The sequence below is a fragment of the Pantherophis guttatus genome, chromosome 1 (assembly GCF_059756535.1).
Source record: "Pantherophis guttatus breed Tessera chromosome 1, ASM5975653v1, whole genome shotgun sequence".
Classification (NCBI taxonomy): Eukaryota; Metazoa; Chordata; class Lepidosauria; order Squamata; family Colubridae; genus Pantherophis; species Pantherophis guttatus.
Window position 1 is genome coordinate 325008642 of NC_142063.1, and position 18209 is coordinate 325026850.

Consider the following 18209-nt stretch of genomic DNA (forward strand, 5'->3'; position numbering starts at 1 on the left):
AAAGAAAGAAAGAAAGAAAGAAAGAAAGAAAGAAAGAAAGAAAGAAGGGAAAGAAAAGAAAAAGAAAGAAAGAAAGAAAGAAAGAAAAGAAAGAAAGAAAGAAAGAAAGAAAGAAAGAAATCTTCTTCCTTGGTCTTCATCAAATGCAATGGAGGCAACTTTTGAAAGCCATTTTCCATCATACATTGCAGTAATACTTTTAGATCTCTAAAGAGAGATCCAGAGGCCAAGTCTGCCAGAATACCCTTAAAGAGCACTATCTGCATCAGGAGAAGCATAAGGGCACTTATTTAGCAAGCTGGTCACAGGCTATCAGCAGAAAGTATTTAGAAATATAGATGGGACAATCTGGCCAGGCTCTAAGCAAAAACCAAAGTTACAATTCCATCACTTGATAATGGCGGTATCCTAAAAAGACCAGAGATGGTATTTCAGTTCCTCAGAATGCCATCCTTGAGCAAGAGGTTAGTTCAGTTCAGAAACCAACCTTTTGTACCTACTAATAGTCAGAAGAGGGCCTATTGTCTCTAAGGTAAAGGTCAAGGTTCCCCCGCACATGCGTGCTAGTCATTTCTGGCTCTAGGGGTGATGCTCATCTGTTTCTAAGCCAAAGAGCCAGCATTGTCCGAAGATGTCTCCATGGTCATGTGGCTGGCATAACTAAACACCAAAGGTGCAGAGAACACTGTTACCTTCCCACCAAAGGTGGTCCCTATTTTTCTACTTGCATTTTTTACGAGCTTTCAAACTGCTAGGTTGGCAGAAGCTGGGACAAGTAATAGGAGCTCACTCCGTTATGCGGCGCTAGGGATTCGAACCACTGAACTGCCAACCTTCTGATCAACAAGCTCAGTGTCTTAGCTACCGCATCCCTTGTCTCTAGTATCCTTACTAACATTTTAACATAAATTATGCCTTTTGTCCTTTAAAAGCAAAAGCTGCTATATGATGGCTGGGCTTGGGAACTGAACATCAAATTTTATCTGGTAAGTACTCTGGAGAGGAATTTCTTTGAAGATCCTGACCTTTCAATAGCTCTGTCCACATCCTCCCTCTCCCTGCAACTTAGTACTATTCAGTACTTTCAAACATATTGTTAATTTAAATGGGACATTTTCTTGATTTAATTGGATTAAGGCCTGTAGCAGGGGTGAAATGCTCCCGGTCCGGTAGCGATGGAGGCGGGTGGTTCGGAGAATCAGTAACAAAAATCCTTGCCCCCCCCCCATTGCCCAGCTGAGCCGCGCAATCATCAGAGGCTTTTTTTAATTTTTAAAAGCATTTTTTCTACAACCTCTTTGGCTGAAAAAAATGCTTTTAAAAGTAAAAAAAAAAGCCTCTGATGATCGCGCGGCTCAGCTGGGATCATCAGAGGCTTTTAAAAGCATTTTTTTCTACAACCTCTTCCGCCGAAGAGGTTATAGAAAAAATGTTTTTAAAAGGAAAAAAAAGCCTCTGCCGATCAGGCAAGTCAGCTGGGATCGTCAGAGGCAAAAAAAAAAAAAAAGCAGCTGCCGATCAGGCAAGTCAGCTGGGATCGTCAGAGGCTTTAAAAGCATTTCTTTTTACAACCTCTTCAGCCGAAGAGGTTGTAGAAAAAATGGTTTTAAAAGTTAAAAAAAAAAAGTTGGCCACGCCCACTCAGTCATATTACCGCCCCCCCCAAGCCACACCCACAGAACCAGTAGTAACAAATTTTACATTTAACCACTGGTCTGTAGGTTACATTTGCCTCATTCTTCTAGCTTTAGATGTAGCAGTGGCAATCCTTGAAGTTATGGACTGACTTTGTGCTCTCCTACTCTTACCCAAGGAAAGTTATTCCATGAAATCCCCTTAACAAAACTCTTCAAGCTTTCTTCAATGATAGGTTGAAATACATGTATTTGGGAGATGGCAGAAAATTAGACCTACATGAAATGTATTGTTCCCCTTGCTAATCAACCCCAATCCTGTTCCCCATTCACTATAGTCCCAATATACAAGGTAATGGGTGAGAAAACCTAATCATTTATCACTTTTATGGTATAGGAACAATGGTTAAAAAAAAGTTTGTGTCAGCGCAACTAAACACCACTTAATCCTGTTTCATGAATGGAGTGGGACTTAGATGAAGGCAACATCATGGGAAATGCATAAAAAAGGATGCTGTCAAGATAAGTTTCTGTCATGATTCCCATGCAAATGGGAAGAGGACTTCTATGCCAGTCATCTAGTTTCTTGTTGCGAATATCTTCCCCCTGCCCCCAAATACACTTTCTCACACATATACTATTTCAAATAGTTTAATTTTAAAAATATTCTCTTCAGTGCTAAAATATCTCTTTTCTTCCCTGCGTGGCCAGCACTTTTCATGGCAGCAGGGCCCTGATCATGAAGTCAGTTCCACATGCAGATTGTGATGGGGAGGACAGGTCCGCAGAGACTAGAGAGGGCCGGGCAATTGGTGCTAGCTGTGCTAGGTGGCTATTCCACCCCTGAGAAGGGCTGCTCAGAGACAATGCCCCTTTGGTACCTGGGAAGATACTTTGCACTCCGAGGTCCACGTTTACCAGACTGCAAAGGAGAGCCCTTTAGCCACCTAGATGCAGCCCAGCCTTCACTTCCTAGAACACCTTCTTAGCTGCAGCACCATTATCCTTCCCTGGAGGGGAAAGTTTTTGCTCCCTCCAGCACTAATGGCTTAACCCCACAACTATTGCACAACATCCCAGGCAGACTTCCACCAGGTCCTGACTCACTTCCAGAGAGAATCCTTCACTGTCTGGAGGAGAAAGGACAGGAAAGGATTTGTGAGCTACCTGTTAAGTGCAGAGAACTCCTCTTTCTTACAGGAACCTTCTTAGCTGCAGTCCCCAAAGCCCACAAAGAGGATAAATAAAAAGTATACAAGAGAGGTTGCAACCACCTCATTCCTTAAGCGTGCAAGTCAAGAGGATGTGGCTGAGAGGAGATTGCACAAAAGGGACAAATCTTAACACAGGATGAGCAAAGTTTCATCTGGAGAGGTTATGGAAAGAGCAGGTTGATTCTTGGAGGACACTGCACAGGAGAGAAACACGGAGGTGGAGAAGAATACCAACTTTCAAACAGATTGGTATTTTGACAGGAAGGGGCAGGTGGAGTTTTGAAAACAACTGCATCACAGGATGAAGCAGACTGACTAGCTCTCAGAAGTTGCATGACATATGGAGTTCTGATCTGCACAAAATCTCTTAAGTGGAGGTGCACCAGAATCTTCCTCCCCTCCGTTCACCTGAAAGAAAGAAAAAAATATGGTTAGCTGGGTTGTCAATACAGGTAGTCCTTGGTTATGACCATTTGTTCAGCGACTGTTCGAAGTTATAGTGGTGCTGAACTAATGCTTGTTAAATGGTCCTTGAAAATTCAGCAATATCCCTCATCGTATGATCAAAATTTGAATGGTTGGTAGTCTGCACACATTTATGACATCAGGGTCTTCAGCTCCCTCCTCCACCTGTCTGCTTTTCCTCATCTCTGCCCTTTTGGCTGTCCTCCAGTCTGCTGCCTCTACTGCCCCATTACCCCAGATGACCTTTGCCACCCTGTCAGCAACAGGAGGAGGATGGCAAAGGTCATCTGGGGGAAGTAGGGAACAGTGGGGGAAGGTTGGACAGCCAAAAGAGCAGAGATAGGAGAGGAGATAGGTGGGCATGGTGAATTGAAGCAGAGATAAGTGCTGCAGGGCAGGAGAAACATGGGGTCCTGACCTATCAATGGTGAGTCTTGGCCTAATGACCAGAGCCAGGACTACTTGGAAGTGTCATGGTTAAGTGATGTTTCATCTAACGAATGCTTCACCTAACAACAAAAATTCTGTCCCAATAGGGATGTAATCTGACTATCTGTATAGAACGTGAACAAAACCTGTTTTACAATACTGAAAGAAAAATGTGGAAATACTTTCAATGATGTGACCATATCCCTTTCCCAAATGAGATACGTCCAGAAGTACATAATTAGATTTTCTGAACTGAATGTGGACATTATGAACATTATTCATGTGCTTTGAATAGACTCTTCTAACTGATTAAAGACGAACTTTGTACCTTGCATTCTTGCCAGTATTATAAAAGTTGTTGACCACCATTTTCTTCTGGGATGTTCCTAGACTAATTTATATCCTAGAATTTCCTGATCCTCAACTATCCACTTAATTTTTCTGAGATCAGCCAAAGTTGGCTGGATGCTGCCACCTACTGTGTAAAGCAGTTACTAAAACCACTATAATCCAAGTAAGTCTCTTTTTTTTTCAGGGTAGTAAAAAGATACAAATACTCTGAAGCGTAAAATGATGAATTGTTTTTTGTATATTTGAGATTACTATGCATATTTTGGGTTTGGAACTATCTTGCATTATGGTTGTCTGGCTGCAATGCTGCAGATACTCCAAGAATCAGTTCCTTGTCCATCGCAGAAAGGAGTCAGAAATACGGAATCAACGTTGGTCTTGGTTTAACTTCAGCATTTACAGTTTGTTGAGTGACAGGTCTCCTATCTATGCAGGGAACAAACACGGAGAAACACGAACCCCTGGAAGGTTCCATATTCAAATGGCCATTACTTATTTTATAATCTGATTGTCGCTAAGAGTAGAATCACCAACCCAGGAATAGTGTGTGGCAGTGGTGAAATCCAAAATTTTTTACTACCGTTTCTGTGGGCGTGGCTTGGTGGGCATGGTGTGGCTTGATGGGCGTGGCTTGGTGAACGTGACAGGGAAAGGATACTGCAAAATCTCCATTTCCACCCCACTCCAGGGGAAGGATACTGCAAAATCTCCATTCCCTACTCCAGGGGAAGGATACTGCAAAATCTCCATTCTCACCCCACTCTGGGACCAGCCAGAGGTAGTATTTGCCAGTTCTCTGAAACACTGAAAATTTCCGCTACCGGTTCTCTGAACTACTCAAAATTTCTGCTACCAGTTCTCCAGAACCTGCTGGATTTCACCCTTGGTGTGTGGTTTCATAGACTTAGGGTTACGGAGCTGTGTAAAGGTCTGTATCCCTTTTGAGAATGGAAGCAAATAAGTGTTTTCAATTGATATTTGAATAGGACTATCAAGAATATGTGTATGATTCTATTACTGTTTTTGTACCACAGGATCTGTCAGTCTCTTTGCTAAACACTGTTTCTTTTCTATTTTTTAGGCTACATGTTTATAGTAACCAAAGAATACAAAGTGTAATATGTGGCCAAGATGTGACTATCATCTAGTGCTTCACTGCATGGTACCTGTAGGAATATTTGCTCTTCTGAAAATCTTATGTTTCCTTGCCTTTTGGACCTCCCAAGCAGGAGCTATTGTGGAGCTATTACAGATGAACTAAAGCAGGGCCTTCAAATCCTTCAGATTCTTGGTCAAAGGAATGCTCCGTTCAACAAAAGATTTTTTTAAAAAATCCTATCCAGTATATTATGAAGGTTTCAGCCTTAAAAGGTACTAGGATATTGATTTGCAATTACATCATGAGTTGCCAGTGGTTTTTTAAAATTTTTTGCTGTTGTTGCTGTATCAGAGGAAACCCATAGTGCAGCAGTCTCCAACCTTTCCGGTTTTCTGGACTGGCAGAGTGGGAGGAGAAGGGATGGTTCCATGCTCACCTGCCTGCTATGCACACAAGTGGAGTTGTGTGCACACATGTGCTCGCCTGCTGCCATGGCCTGGTTCTAAATGAGCCTCAGCCCGGTAATGGGCCATGGCCTGGGGGTTGGAAACCCCTGCCATAGCGGTTTCAGTAGAATAATAATTGCCTGCCAGATCTGCAAAGTCATTTTTAAGGGACGTTTCTTTCTCCCCATTCCTTGCTTATCCAAAAAAGCACAGGCTGCAGAAGGGTGTATCAGCCACTCTTGATTAAGCTACATCTCAGAGGTGGAACATCTGAAGGGCTGCATTTGGCCTGGAGAGCTATTCAGGGCTGGACCTGCTTAGTACTTGGATGGAAGATCTCTAGGGAACACCTGGGAGACTAGGCTGTCCTGAGAAGTAATGAAAGCATCTTAGAAAAAGGCAATGACAGATTACTAAGGGAGATATATGGCTGTATCCATCAAGATGTTAGAAACCAAGCTGGATGTGACAAAGATTTTATTTTAGATTGTATCACATGGAAAATAACCATAGCTAATCAATTTTCCGATTAAATTCATGGCCTGGCTAGGAATTCTGTAGCTGAATGTCCAGACAGAAATGTCTGAATATTAATACTGCATGCTGCTAAAGAGTGTGGGTCTGAATCTGCCTTAGAAAGCTGTTGCCTATTTCATAGGCTGTACCTGAGCCTTGAGTTTTACTGGCTCTTCTTTCGTGAGGGTTGGAGGCTCATCGGCTACTTCTGATGGTGGGAGAGCAGGTTCTGAAAGTCAAGAAGAAAAAAGGGTCAATGACACTTCAAGGTTTTTACTGAACTGGCTATTCAATACTCTGCAGAAGTTGAAAATAGCAAGGATAGTATGCCATTACTACTGAAGCCCCTTACCAGGAATTCTACATAATATGTCAGGCCTGTCTCAGTTCTCCCTCAGCGGCCATGGGGATGGGTTTTTGTGGTGCCTCAAACTTCTTAGCCAAACGACTCACCTTCCAAGGGCTCCTGTCCCAGCGTGGGTGGCTGTGAATCATCAGTGCGGAAGTCAGAAGTGTGGCTAGGGCTCATGGATTCACTTTGCTGTGGACTAGGACTGGAAGCAGCACTACTGTCTGCCTTTAGTTGATAGGTGTCTGAAAGGGAGCTCTGATTGCTGTTCTCATCTGGGGAAACCAAACAGGAAAAAAACACTTTTCAGCGAACTGGAACCAGAAGTAGCACTGCAGGTGTATCTGCAAGATAATAACTGGAACAAAACTCAGATTTTCAAATGGTTGGGTAAGTAAAATTTATAATCCCCTTCCCTAGTCAGTGTAATACTCAGACAGAGAGAGCCAGGACCAAGGGATGGTTTTAGGTCTACTACAGTTCTTTAACAGACTAGAAAGACTATTGAACACAAAATCCCATTTCATGAGAATCTTGAGGTTTTGTGTTAAAATCAAATTCAAGTTTCTAAGACTTATGGACTGAAGGGATCCTCTGAAGTTTGCTGAAATATCAGAAACAAAGTGAAATTCCAATAGCTGGAGGCAGAAATTCAGCTTTTCCTATACATCTATGATGACAAACAAAGCCAGACTAAATTTCAAAACTAGGGAGAAAGAGGGAAATTACATTAAAATAGCAATTTTTGATCTTTGGTTATATAACTAATTTAAGTTACACAAATCTCCAAAATGTTTTCTTGATATTATTTGCAATAGTATGTGAGCATACAGAATTACAAGGCTGGAAGGGACCCTGGAGGTCTTCTAGTCCAACCCCCTGTCCAAGGCAGATCTTATTGTATTCTGGACAAATGGCTGTCCAATCTTTTCTTGAAAACCTCCAGCTATGAATTACTCCAACTCTGGAAAGCAGGCTATTCCACTGATGGTTCTTACTATCAGGAAACTTCTGTTCCAGGTTGGATCTCTCTTTGATAAGTTTCCACCCATTGCTTCTGGTCTTGCTTTCAGGTGCTTCCTTTCTCCCGGTGACTGCCCCTCAAGTATCACAAGATAGCTATTATGTCACACCTAATCCTTCTCTTTGTTAGGCTAGACATAATTAAGGGATGAACAATCCCTTAATTGTTCATCATACAGCCTCCAGACCCTTTATTATCTTTGTTGCCCTTCTCTTTCTGCACTCTTTCTATGGTCTCAACATGTTTTGTATCATGGTGACCAGAATTGGACAGAGTATTCCAAATGTGGCTTCACTAATGCAATATAGAGCAGCACTATTGTTTCTTGTGATCTTGATACTATCTCTTCGTTGATGCAGCCTAGGACTGCATTGGCTTTTTTTTGGCAGCTGCAAAACTCTGTTGTCTTATACTTATGTGATGGTCCACTAGGACACCAAGATCTCTCACACAGTTACTACTGTTGAACCAGGTTACCACCTATTCTATACCTATGCATTTGGTTTTTCCTGCCTAAGTGCAGGAATACTATATTATTGTAACACGGTTTGAAAGATTGCTATTGCTGAGCACATTGTAAGCCGCCCTGAGTCTTCGGAGAAGGGCGGCATATAAATCAAATTAAAAAAAAAAAAAAAGATGGGTCCATCTAGCCCAGTATTAGCCACTTTTGACTAGCTGATTTGAAACGGGGATGTTGCTTTCTTAATCCTGTTATGTGGTAATGATGCCTCAGGCTCTTACAGAACCTCTTTGCCAGCACTTGCAGAGCCATGTCTTTTCTGCTTTATCAAATATGCAAGAAAGACCTAATCTAGGTCTAATCACCTTGGAATTCCAGGAGAAGGGAAGAGTTGGCTGCAGTTTCAGCTGGATAGCCATTTGGTTCTGGGACAGCAGCAGTACCACTGGATTTGGACTTCTCTTTCTTGAAATGAGGAAGAAGGCAATGAGTTTTGTAGCAAAAGAAATATCTCTACCACATATATGCACCCTCTACAATTAGCAGTTGGAGCAGATTGGGCTTCAGAGGCCACCAGTAGACTCAAAGGATTCTCCATGAGGAAAGCAAGGCGCCCTTATCTGGAATGTGATAGGTCTTTGAAGAATTAAGCATGAGAGTTACAGTTTTGCTATCATCTATTAAGAAGGCTTTACATAATGCTCTCTCTTCCTCATCACACATCCAAGTTGTCATTTATTTAGAAAATGTACTGCGTGTGCTGCCCAACTCACTCTGGGTGATTGCACCAGTGACTTACAGACATAAATCTCTCAAATACAAAACCCAATAAACCTCTGCTTCCCTACCGATAACAATCAAAGAAACCACTATATCACCCTGGGGTCCCCAGGCCCATTGGCAAAAGCATGTCTTCAGGGTCTTTCAAAACAGTATCAATTTGGGAGCCAATCTTATCTCCACAGGGATGATGTTCCACAGGGAGGAAGCCACAACAGAGGAGGCCCTTCTTCATGGTCCCACTAGATGAACCTCCTTAAGAAAGGGGACCCATAACATACCCTGCCTCCCGACTCTGGTGGGTCAGATAAGAAGTAGCTGGGAAAGGATGGTCCTTGCAAATATACCAAAGCAGAAGGGATTTGTTTCGTTTTTAATTTCCTTCAGAGAGGCAGGAAGTCTATTGAAAATGAACTGACATCTGTCACACTACCGGAAAGATTGTATTTTTGTTTGTAAGAAGGGAAAGTAAAAGTTAGCATATTGCTCATTCTGCCAAGTGCTCCAGTTCTTGCCTCATGCTGGAGAATAGCCTAAGCCCCCCTCCAGCAGGCACTGTTCCTTGAAGCTCTCATTCCTCACCTCTTTGCTATCAGCCACAGGTACCCACTTGAATATCCGCAGAGATGTGTCTCCCACGGTTACCCATTTCTTCTCCCTGCATCAAAGCATGAATGAGATTAGATACAGTCAAGCAACCTTCTTCCCCAGCTACAATTTACAAGACTGGCTTAGGTGAACAGTGAAGTTATTTCAGTTTCATTGGGTTTCTGCTTTTTTTCTTAAGCTGTACTGAGGCCAAGGTGAAATTGTACAACATAGTATGCCTTCTCCCCTTTTGGGGGGAAGGTGAATTGTAGCACTCTGTGTTCAGAACTGTGAACGAAACAATCACTTAGCTCAGGAGTAAATTAACATTTTGGAATCCAAACTCTATACTTAGCCTTTGAGTGTGGCTCAAGGGGCCATATAATAAAAAATAGGCAGGGTCATGTCAAAAATGAAACAATTTAATTTAATGTATGTTAAGTTACATATGGATAATAAAATAACTTCTCAGACTAATATTGTTTGTTTTTTAATACATTAATGAGTATAATTCGGTGGCAATTTTTGGAAGGCCTGTTAGGGATGCACCCAAGCTTTATGTGATTTCACAGGCCAGAGCTGTAAAACAGCATTAAAAATACTGTAGACAAAAAAAATAATAGTTGAACACAAAATGGTATCTTCAATCCATTTAGTATAATCTGCTGGTCTGTACTAAAAGATTTACAATAAACCCAAGACTAATCTTTTTGCATGTTTCCTACAGCTACCAAACTTACTTTAGCTATTGTGGGGAACCACAAGAGTTCTCAAGTACGCAGATAAGCTGAAGTTATTTTCTCAGAATCTCAAGTTGTTTACAGCTTTACGTACCAGCACCATTCGATAAGAAACTGAACTTCTACAGTACTAACCTTTGATACTTGGCAATCCTCTTACTATTGCTTCTCTACCATTGTTCAATATCTTTCAACAGATGTTGAACTTAATTTATGCATCAGTAACGTCTAAAGTTTTGTAATAACAGCTAGAGATTGTATTCACATAACATAAAAAAACAATTCAGCCCATATAAACGGTTTCAAACTATTTCCTAAAGCAAAACGTATCTTACTGTGATGACCTTCACACCATGTTAAGACATAATGAAATTTATTTAGTCCTGACATAGCCATTACTGGCTTTAAACCATCATTTATGGTTTAGCATGTTGTGTGAAGAAATTTAAGGGTTTTTTCAACAAAAAAAAAGTCTGGTTCTGACAGGCTTGGCTCCTTTTTCTTTTGCTGCTAACTTAGAAGAGAAACTATTTTTTATTACTTTGGTGCTATTTTACCAATTTTCACTTGTTTATAGCATGCTCCATTCTTTTCTTTTCTTTTAATCCAGCATCCAAGATGACAGTGCGCGTAGATGCTGTGGCTTTAAGCTCCTGGTGTTGGACAGTGAGTGGGCAAAAACTAGTCTATACCTGCGGGGAGTTACTAAAGATTGGATTTTCTAGTCAACTAGATTTTACCGACTTCCAGAGCTCTCATAATATACCGAGTGATATAGTAAGACTGCCAGACTTTCCATGGATCGTTGTTGGGCCTGGGAGGCAATGTTGACAGTGAAGAGAGAGGAAGCATAAGCGGGGATGCAGAACTGGTTTGCTAGCTCAGTTACAGAAGCAGCCCCACAAACCAGCATTACCAAGTATTTTTCTAACCAACGCTAGATCCTTTGTCAACAAAACTGATGAACTAGAGCTATGGATGGCGGCGAATAAACTCATTCACGACTGCTGTGTGATGATTATCACAGAGACCTGGCTTCATCCATTTGTACCAGACGCATCAGTGGAGCTAAATAACTGCACCACACACTGCTTCAACAGAAACGGCAACTCTGGTAAAAGCAAAAGTGGAGGACTTTGTATTTACACACATAATGAGTGGTATATTAACAGTAGAGTTACTTATGCACACAGTTCTCCAGATGTGGAATTCTTAACTGTCATTTGTTGGCCATTTAATTTACCTAGAGAGATTTCTGTTATAGATATCACCGCTGTCTATATTTCACCTGATGCAAATGTTAGCATAGCGCTCTCTTAAGTTACATGACGCTGTCGAGAGGCAGCAGCAAACTTACCCTGAGGGTGCTTTTGTCGTGGCTGAGGATTTTAATCAAGCCTGTCTACAGTCTGTTCTTCCTAAGTTTATGCGGTATGTGCAGTGTACCACCAGAGGTAAGAACACTTTAGACCATATGTATTCAAACTCAAGACAGGCATATAGAGCAATCCCCTTCTCCCATCTGGGTACTTCTGACCACATCTCTCTGCTATTGTGCCCAAAATATATCCCCCTTAGGAAAAGGATACAGCCAGTCAGAAAAACTGTTAAAATCTGGCCGGAGGGAGCACTCTGCCAGTTGCAGGACTGCTTTGAGACTACTGAATGGAGTATATTTGAACATTTGGAGCTGCAAGAATTCACTAATGCTGTACTCTCTTACATTAAAACATGCACAGAAAATGTAACAGTGAATAAGTGCATTAGAGTTTATGGTAATCATAAACCCTGGATGTCAGCAGAGATACAATCACTTCTGAGAGCCCTAAATTTCACCTTCAAGGCAGGAAATAAAGATGAATACAAGGCCAGGGCAAACTTGAGGAGAGGCATTAAGGCATCTAAACAGGTATACGAACAAAAAATAGAGAAGCATCTGGCAGACGATAACCCAAGACAGGTGTGGCAGGTGTTGCAACATCTAACCAATTATAAGGGAAATGCGATGAAAACAGCCAATGCTGATGCCTTGCTGGTGGAGGAGCTGAATAGCTTCTTTGCCCACTTTGAGGTTAAAAGACCTGTCTCTGTGGCTCTAGCTTAAAGGCCCTCAAATCCAGGGGTGAAATCTAAATTTTTTTGCTACCAGTTCTGTGGGCGTGGCTTAATTAGTGGGCGTGGCTTGGTGGTAAGGTGACTGGGTGGGCGTGGCCAAGTCAATGTCACTTCTTTGCCCTTTTTTAACCTACAAAACACAACACAACACAACTGGCTCACCCACAATGTAAAAGCAGCTGGGCTAGACTCAAAATGGCCCCACAACAAGCAGGAACCTCACACAGCCACAAAAAGCCCAAAAAAACAACTTTCACACTTTACACACACACAACACAACTGGCTCACCCACAATGTAAAAGCAGCTGTGCTAGACCCAAAATGGCCCCTGCAACAAGCAGGAACCTCACACAGCCACAAAAAACCCCCAAAACCAACTTTCACACTTTTCACACACAAAATTCCACATACAGCTTTGTGAGATTTTGTGTTTCTGTAGTTAGAGTGAAACACTACAGAAACACACTAAATCTCAGAAAGCTGCACAAATATTATTTTATTTTATTTTATTTTTATTTTTATATAAAAGCAGCTAAATTTAAAACTTCCTAAACTTTAAATGGCTAGGTCTAAAAAAGAACAACTAAAAAAAAACCCCAATTAACTATTTTTTTAAAGCTCCCAAAGGGGAAAAAACTTACCCAATAGAACAGGGATCTCCAACCTTGGCAACTTTAAGACATGTGGACTTCAACTCCCAGAATTCCTCAGCCAGCTTTGCTGGGAGTTGAAGTCCACACGTCTAGGCAGGAAGGCAGGCAGGCAGAAAGGGCTGCTCACCGATGAGCTTGATTGCAGGCAGGGAGATTCAGTTGCTTGCTGATGCATGGATTGCGATCGTCATGCGATCAGCAGCTAAGGTAAGCAAGCTGGAGGCTGGGGGAGGGGGGAGAAAAAAAAGAAACTTTTTTTCTTTTATATGGCTCTGGCGATCCAAGCTGAGTTGCCTGATTAGCAGGCAACTCAGCTGGGATGTCAAAGCTTGGCTGGTCAGAGCCATTTAAAAGGAAAAAAAGGCTCTGATGATCGCAGGACTCAGCTGGACATGGGGAGCGGGGGCAGGGATTTTTGCTACCGGTTCTCCGAACTGCCCACCGCCATCGCTACCTACTCGCACGAGCCGGTCCGAACCGGGAGCATTTCACCCCTGCTCTAATCTCCAGCCACTCACCCTGCATGAACATCAAGTGAGAGCTGTGCTGAAGGCCGTAAATCCCAACAAAGCTGCAGGTCCAGACGGAGTGCTGGGGAAAGTGGTAAAAACCTGCACTGCCCAATTAACAGGGGTCCTAACAAGAATTTTTAACATCTCCCTGCAATTTGCTAGAATTCCAACTTGCTTGAAAGCAGCCACAATCATTCCAGTTCTGAAGAAAGCAGCCATAAACAGCCTGAATGACTATAGACCCATTGCACTGATGTCTATAGTGATGAAGTGCTTTAAGAGACTGGTTCTACAACACCTCAGGTCTTATCTTCCACTAAATTTTGATCAACACCTGTTTGCTTATAGAAGCAACAGGTTGACAGAAGACGCCATCACCACTGCTTTACATACTGCATTGAGACACCTCGAGAAATCTGGGAACTATGTCAGAATGCTTTTTATAGACTATAGCTCGGCCTTTAATACCATCTTACCAGGCATTCTCATTGAAAAGCTGACTGACCTGAATTTCCCTCCCCTTCTTTGTGACTGGGTCAAAGACTTCCTGATGGACTGTCCACAAACAGTAAGGGTTGGGTCTCTGACATCTTCCACCCTGAAGCTCAAGCACAGGCTCCCCTCAGGGCTGCGTGCTCGGCCCCTTCCTCTACTCGCTACATACATATGACTGAATATCCTTGAATCCATCTAACACTAGAATAAAGTTTGCAGACGACACAATGGTTTTGGGGCTTATGACTGGAGAGGACAAATCAGCATACAGGGAAGAAGTCCAGAAGATATCCATATGATGCTCAAAAAACAACTTATATCTAAATACTAGCAAAACAAAGATGGTGCTAGATTTCCGGAAGCACAGAGAGGAACCTGCCCCACTATATATTGAGGGGGGCTGTGTGGAGAGGGTTTCCGCTTTTAAATTCTTGGGAGTGCTCATTAGTCAAGATCTCACCATGTCCCTGGTGGTTGGTAAAGCTCAACAGAGACTTCACTTCCTTAGAGTCCTGCGGAAAAATCAGGTGTTACAACGGCTGATGACTTCTTTCTATTGTTCTACAATAGAAAGTATCCTCACATACTATTATAACAGTGTGGTATGCTGGTGTAACAGCTGCGGATGGGAAGGCACTACAGAGAGTGATCAATTGGGCACAAGAAACCATTGGTTGCCCTCTAACATCACTAGATTACATTGCCAGATCTTGCTGTTTCAGCAGAGTAAGGAAGATGCTTAGGGGTGATTCACACTCTGGCCAGTGTCTCTTTTCGCTTCTACCATCGGACAGAAGACATCAAAGCATAGCCAGTCTGACAAACAGGTTTAAAAACAGCTTCAACCCATGGGCTGTCAGACTCTTAAACATAATCACAATCACTCCATGGACATACGGAAACGTATGACTAGTCTTTTCCCCCCCCATTACTTGTATAGGGATTATTCTACTTGTATAGGGATTATTCTCTACATTATTTGTGTTGTTTTGTACTTTCTGTTATGGATTGCACCAGGGAGGCTAAACCAATTTCATTATATATATATTATGTACAATGACAATAGAGGGTATACTATATTATCTTAGGAACTCTATCTGGAAAGCATAATATTCATTAAACTGACCAATAAACTGCTCAATTCCAGCCACTTTTTCTTGTAGCCAAAACATCTGATGCCAGACCACAGGAATCTGAATTTATTCCTCCTCCCCCCCCAAATTTAGCCATTCATTGTTTTTAAACAGTAACCAAGTTAGAAATTAATTTCTCTATCCCACTCCTGTACAATTGTATAGTCATGTATCTGTATGACCCAATTTTTTAAAAAATGTATCTGCACCTAGTTGCCAATGAAGTGAATCAAAGTTCATTGCTGGGTGTTTTATATTCATCCTCTTGTTTTTAATGGCAGCCAGCCAAAACAACCCCTCCACCACCACCACTTTTAAGGAGTATACCAATAGCCAATTTTCAAGTTGTTTATCTTTAGATCCTGAGGTTCAGATGCCACTTGCTATATCAGACCAAATAATATGCAACTGTAGAAGAAACATAAAGCAGGCCCTGAACAATCACATCTCTGCAACCCAGGAAGAACATGGCTCTCATATACTGGCCCCAAAATCATACCAGCTGCATTGAGTTGCTTGTTTCTCCTTATCAGAACTCTGAGCTCCAACAAGGAAAACAATGTCTTGGCCAAAATAATCATCCATTGGCTGTGACTTGTGTGTAGATATGGATCATAACACATGTCCTAATACAGATTAGTCAGACATCCCCATCTGCCAAAACAGGGCAGGAAGACATTCCATATGAGGTGTTACCAAATCTCATATTCTGTGGTAGACTAACTCTAAAACAGTGTTTCTCAACCTTGGTAGCTTGAAGATGGGTGGACTTCAACTCCCAGAATCCCCCAGCCAGCGCTGCTGGCTGGGGGATTCTGGGAGTTGAAGTCCACCCATCTTCAAGCTACCAAGGTTGAGAAACACTGCTCTAAAAGATGGAGGCTCTGTTTCTGGCTAATGAGCCCCTATATTCTCAATTCTCACCTCTGAATTATGGAGATGCTACTATTTGGCCTACCTTTCAAGGTTATTGCACAGATTGCTAACGTCACACAATTACAGGTTTTTAAAAATCGAGATGGGCTGAAATCCTCTTCCCCTTCCTGTTTATGCATACAAAACTTGTGGGGCCAACAAGCAGAAATCTCCCACCTGCCCGCATCCACCTCCAAGCAGCTGGATGAGGCAGGCAGCTGCAGGTAGGCCCGCCAATTCCTATAGCAACCCGGCTCCCTACTATTTTAGCTCCCCTGGGATTCGACTGGTGTAGCGTCACGTCAATCTAAACTATGTGACAGGTCCCACTGCCTGCACTACAAATCGCACAGCTCCCCGCACCCGGCCACTTCAGTTATTACAAGATGATTGGCCGTTTCGCAAAAGCCCCACCCACCAAAATAAACGCCTGCCACCAGTTGGCTGCTTAGCTGTCACCAAGGCCGCATTCGGCGGGGATTGGTTGACCCCTTATCAGACCCCTCCCCCCCACGACCCCTCCCTCCTGTCCCTCACCATTTGCGAACGCGCTCGATCGCCGCCATGACTTTTTTGATGTCATCCTTGGCGCGGCTGCGGGTCTCTGCCCGCACTGAGCGGCCCGACATGGCGCCTGTGGCCCCAGCAGCCCCAGATCCCGCAGCAGCCGCTGTGCCCACACGCGCATGCGCGTGCCGCCCCTCTACCTCCGTGCGTAACGCGTCAGCGCCCCGCCTGAGGAAGAGTACGGGCTCCTTCAGCGCATGCGCGAGGCGGTTTCATGTGCCCCGTGCATAGGGGAGGTGCGAAGCGAGTTCTGGATTGCCCTTTAAAACGGGACTGGAGTTTTGTATGGCTTCAGAAGAACTGGTTTTGCTATGCTATTGATTTATTTTAAATATAATTAGGGGGAAATACAGTTATGCAGTTTTATAAAGCGATTGGATGCCATTTATATAAGGGAAAGTAACAGAAAAAATAGAGCAGTGTTTCTCAACCTTGGAAGCTTGAAGATGGGTGGACTTCAACTCCCAGAATCCCCCAGCCAGCAGCGCTGGCTGGGGGATTCTGGGAGTTGAAGTCCACCCATCTTCAAGCTACCAAGGTTGAAAAACACTGTAATAGAGGGTCTACTTTGGATTCTTAAGACCTGACTTCAAATGGTAGCTACAAATGGAGAAAGGCTTTCTTGTATGGCAGATAAATGTTTCCTTTGAGCCTTCGCTGTGATACCTTGTGGATTTGGTAGCTTTTTAAATTTTTCCCAATCTAGCCTTGTTCTGGGATTTCCTGAGGGTCTCCTGTCCCTCTATAAACTATAGTGCTCTGGTTCACGTATAACACTAAGCCAAAACATTCAACCAAAAACAAATACACTGTGTAATGTATGTATCCAACCAACCATAATGGCAGCTGATTTAGTTCTAATTACTGGAGCACTATGAGGTCCATACACCAAGTTTATTAAATCTGACAAACTTGTTGTACAGCCGCCTCCATCTAAAGCACTCTAGATATATGGTGGCTACACCCACTAATATGAAAATGTGGGAATTGTAATCCTAATACATCTAAATACTCCAGTTTAGGGATGGTTTGAGATACAGCAAATATCTGCAAATTAGAAGTCAACAATTAAGGCCGCTTTAGATTAGATTTAGAACCAATCACCTGAATATGCATTACATACTATCTTATTTCTGTTGTGGCAAGTTCTGGATTTGTAGTTATCACTTAGAGCAAGGGTGTCAAACTGGCAGCCCACAGGCTGGAGGTGTCACATGCAGCAGAGGTGGGTTTCAGCAGGTTCTGACCAGTTCTGGAGAACCGGTAGCGGATATTTTGAATAGTTCGGAGAACCGGTAAATATCACCTCTGACTGGCCCCACCACTTCTCTGCTTCCCGAGTCCCAGCTGATCAGGAGAGAATGGGGATTTCGCAGTAACCTTCCTCTGGAGTGGAATGGGAATGGAGATTTTACAGTATCCTTCCCCTGCCATGCCCATCAAGCCACGCCCACAGAACCGGTAGTAAAATTTTTTGAAACCCACCATTGACATGCAGGCCATGGCCACCCCAGCTCCATGAAGGGGAAAAAATGTCACAATATGTCATGTGACACCACGGGTTTGACACCCATGCCTTAGAGTCACTATGAGGAAGGAAGCAATATGCACATTGTACCCCTGATTATTTTTAGGTACTTAAACTAATAATATGATATGGTCCACAGAGACTCTTGGTTATAAAGCTGCCAGAGGGAATGGGAATCTAATCAGATATTTCT

At 42.8% G+C, this 18209-nt stretch overlaps 1 protein-coding gene across 1 annotated transcript; it reads right to left on the bottom strand.

Moving 5' to 3' along the window:
- Nucleotides 1–2269: 2269 nt before the first annotated feature.
- Nucleotides 2270–16615, bottom strand: BCL7B (BAF chromatin remodeling complex subunit BCL7B). Its single transcript, XM_060693144.2, has 6 exons — nt 16459–16615; nt 9353–9428; nt 8356–8455; nt 6608–6778; nt 6304–6383; nt 2270–3256 (listed from the first exon to the last, which is right to left on the bottom strand). The coding sequence occupies exons 1-6, from the start codon at nt 16548–16550 to the stop codon at nt 3164–3166; spliced, it is 612 nt and encodes a 203-aa protein (XP_060549127.1). The 5' UTR covers nt 16551–16615; the 3' UTR covers nt 2270–3163.
- Nucleotides 16616–18209: the final 1594 nt, after the last annotated feature.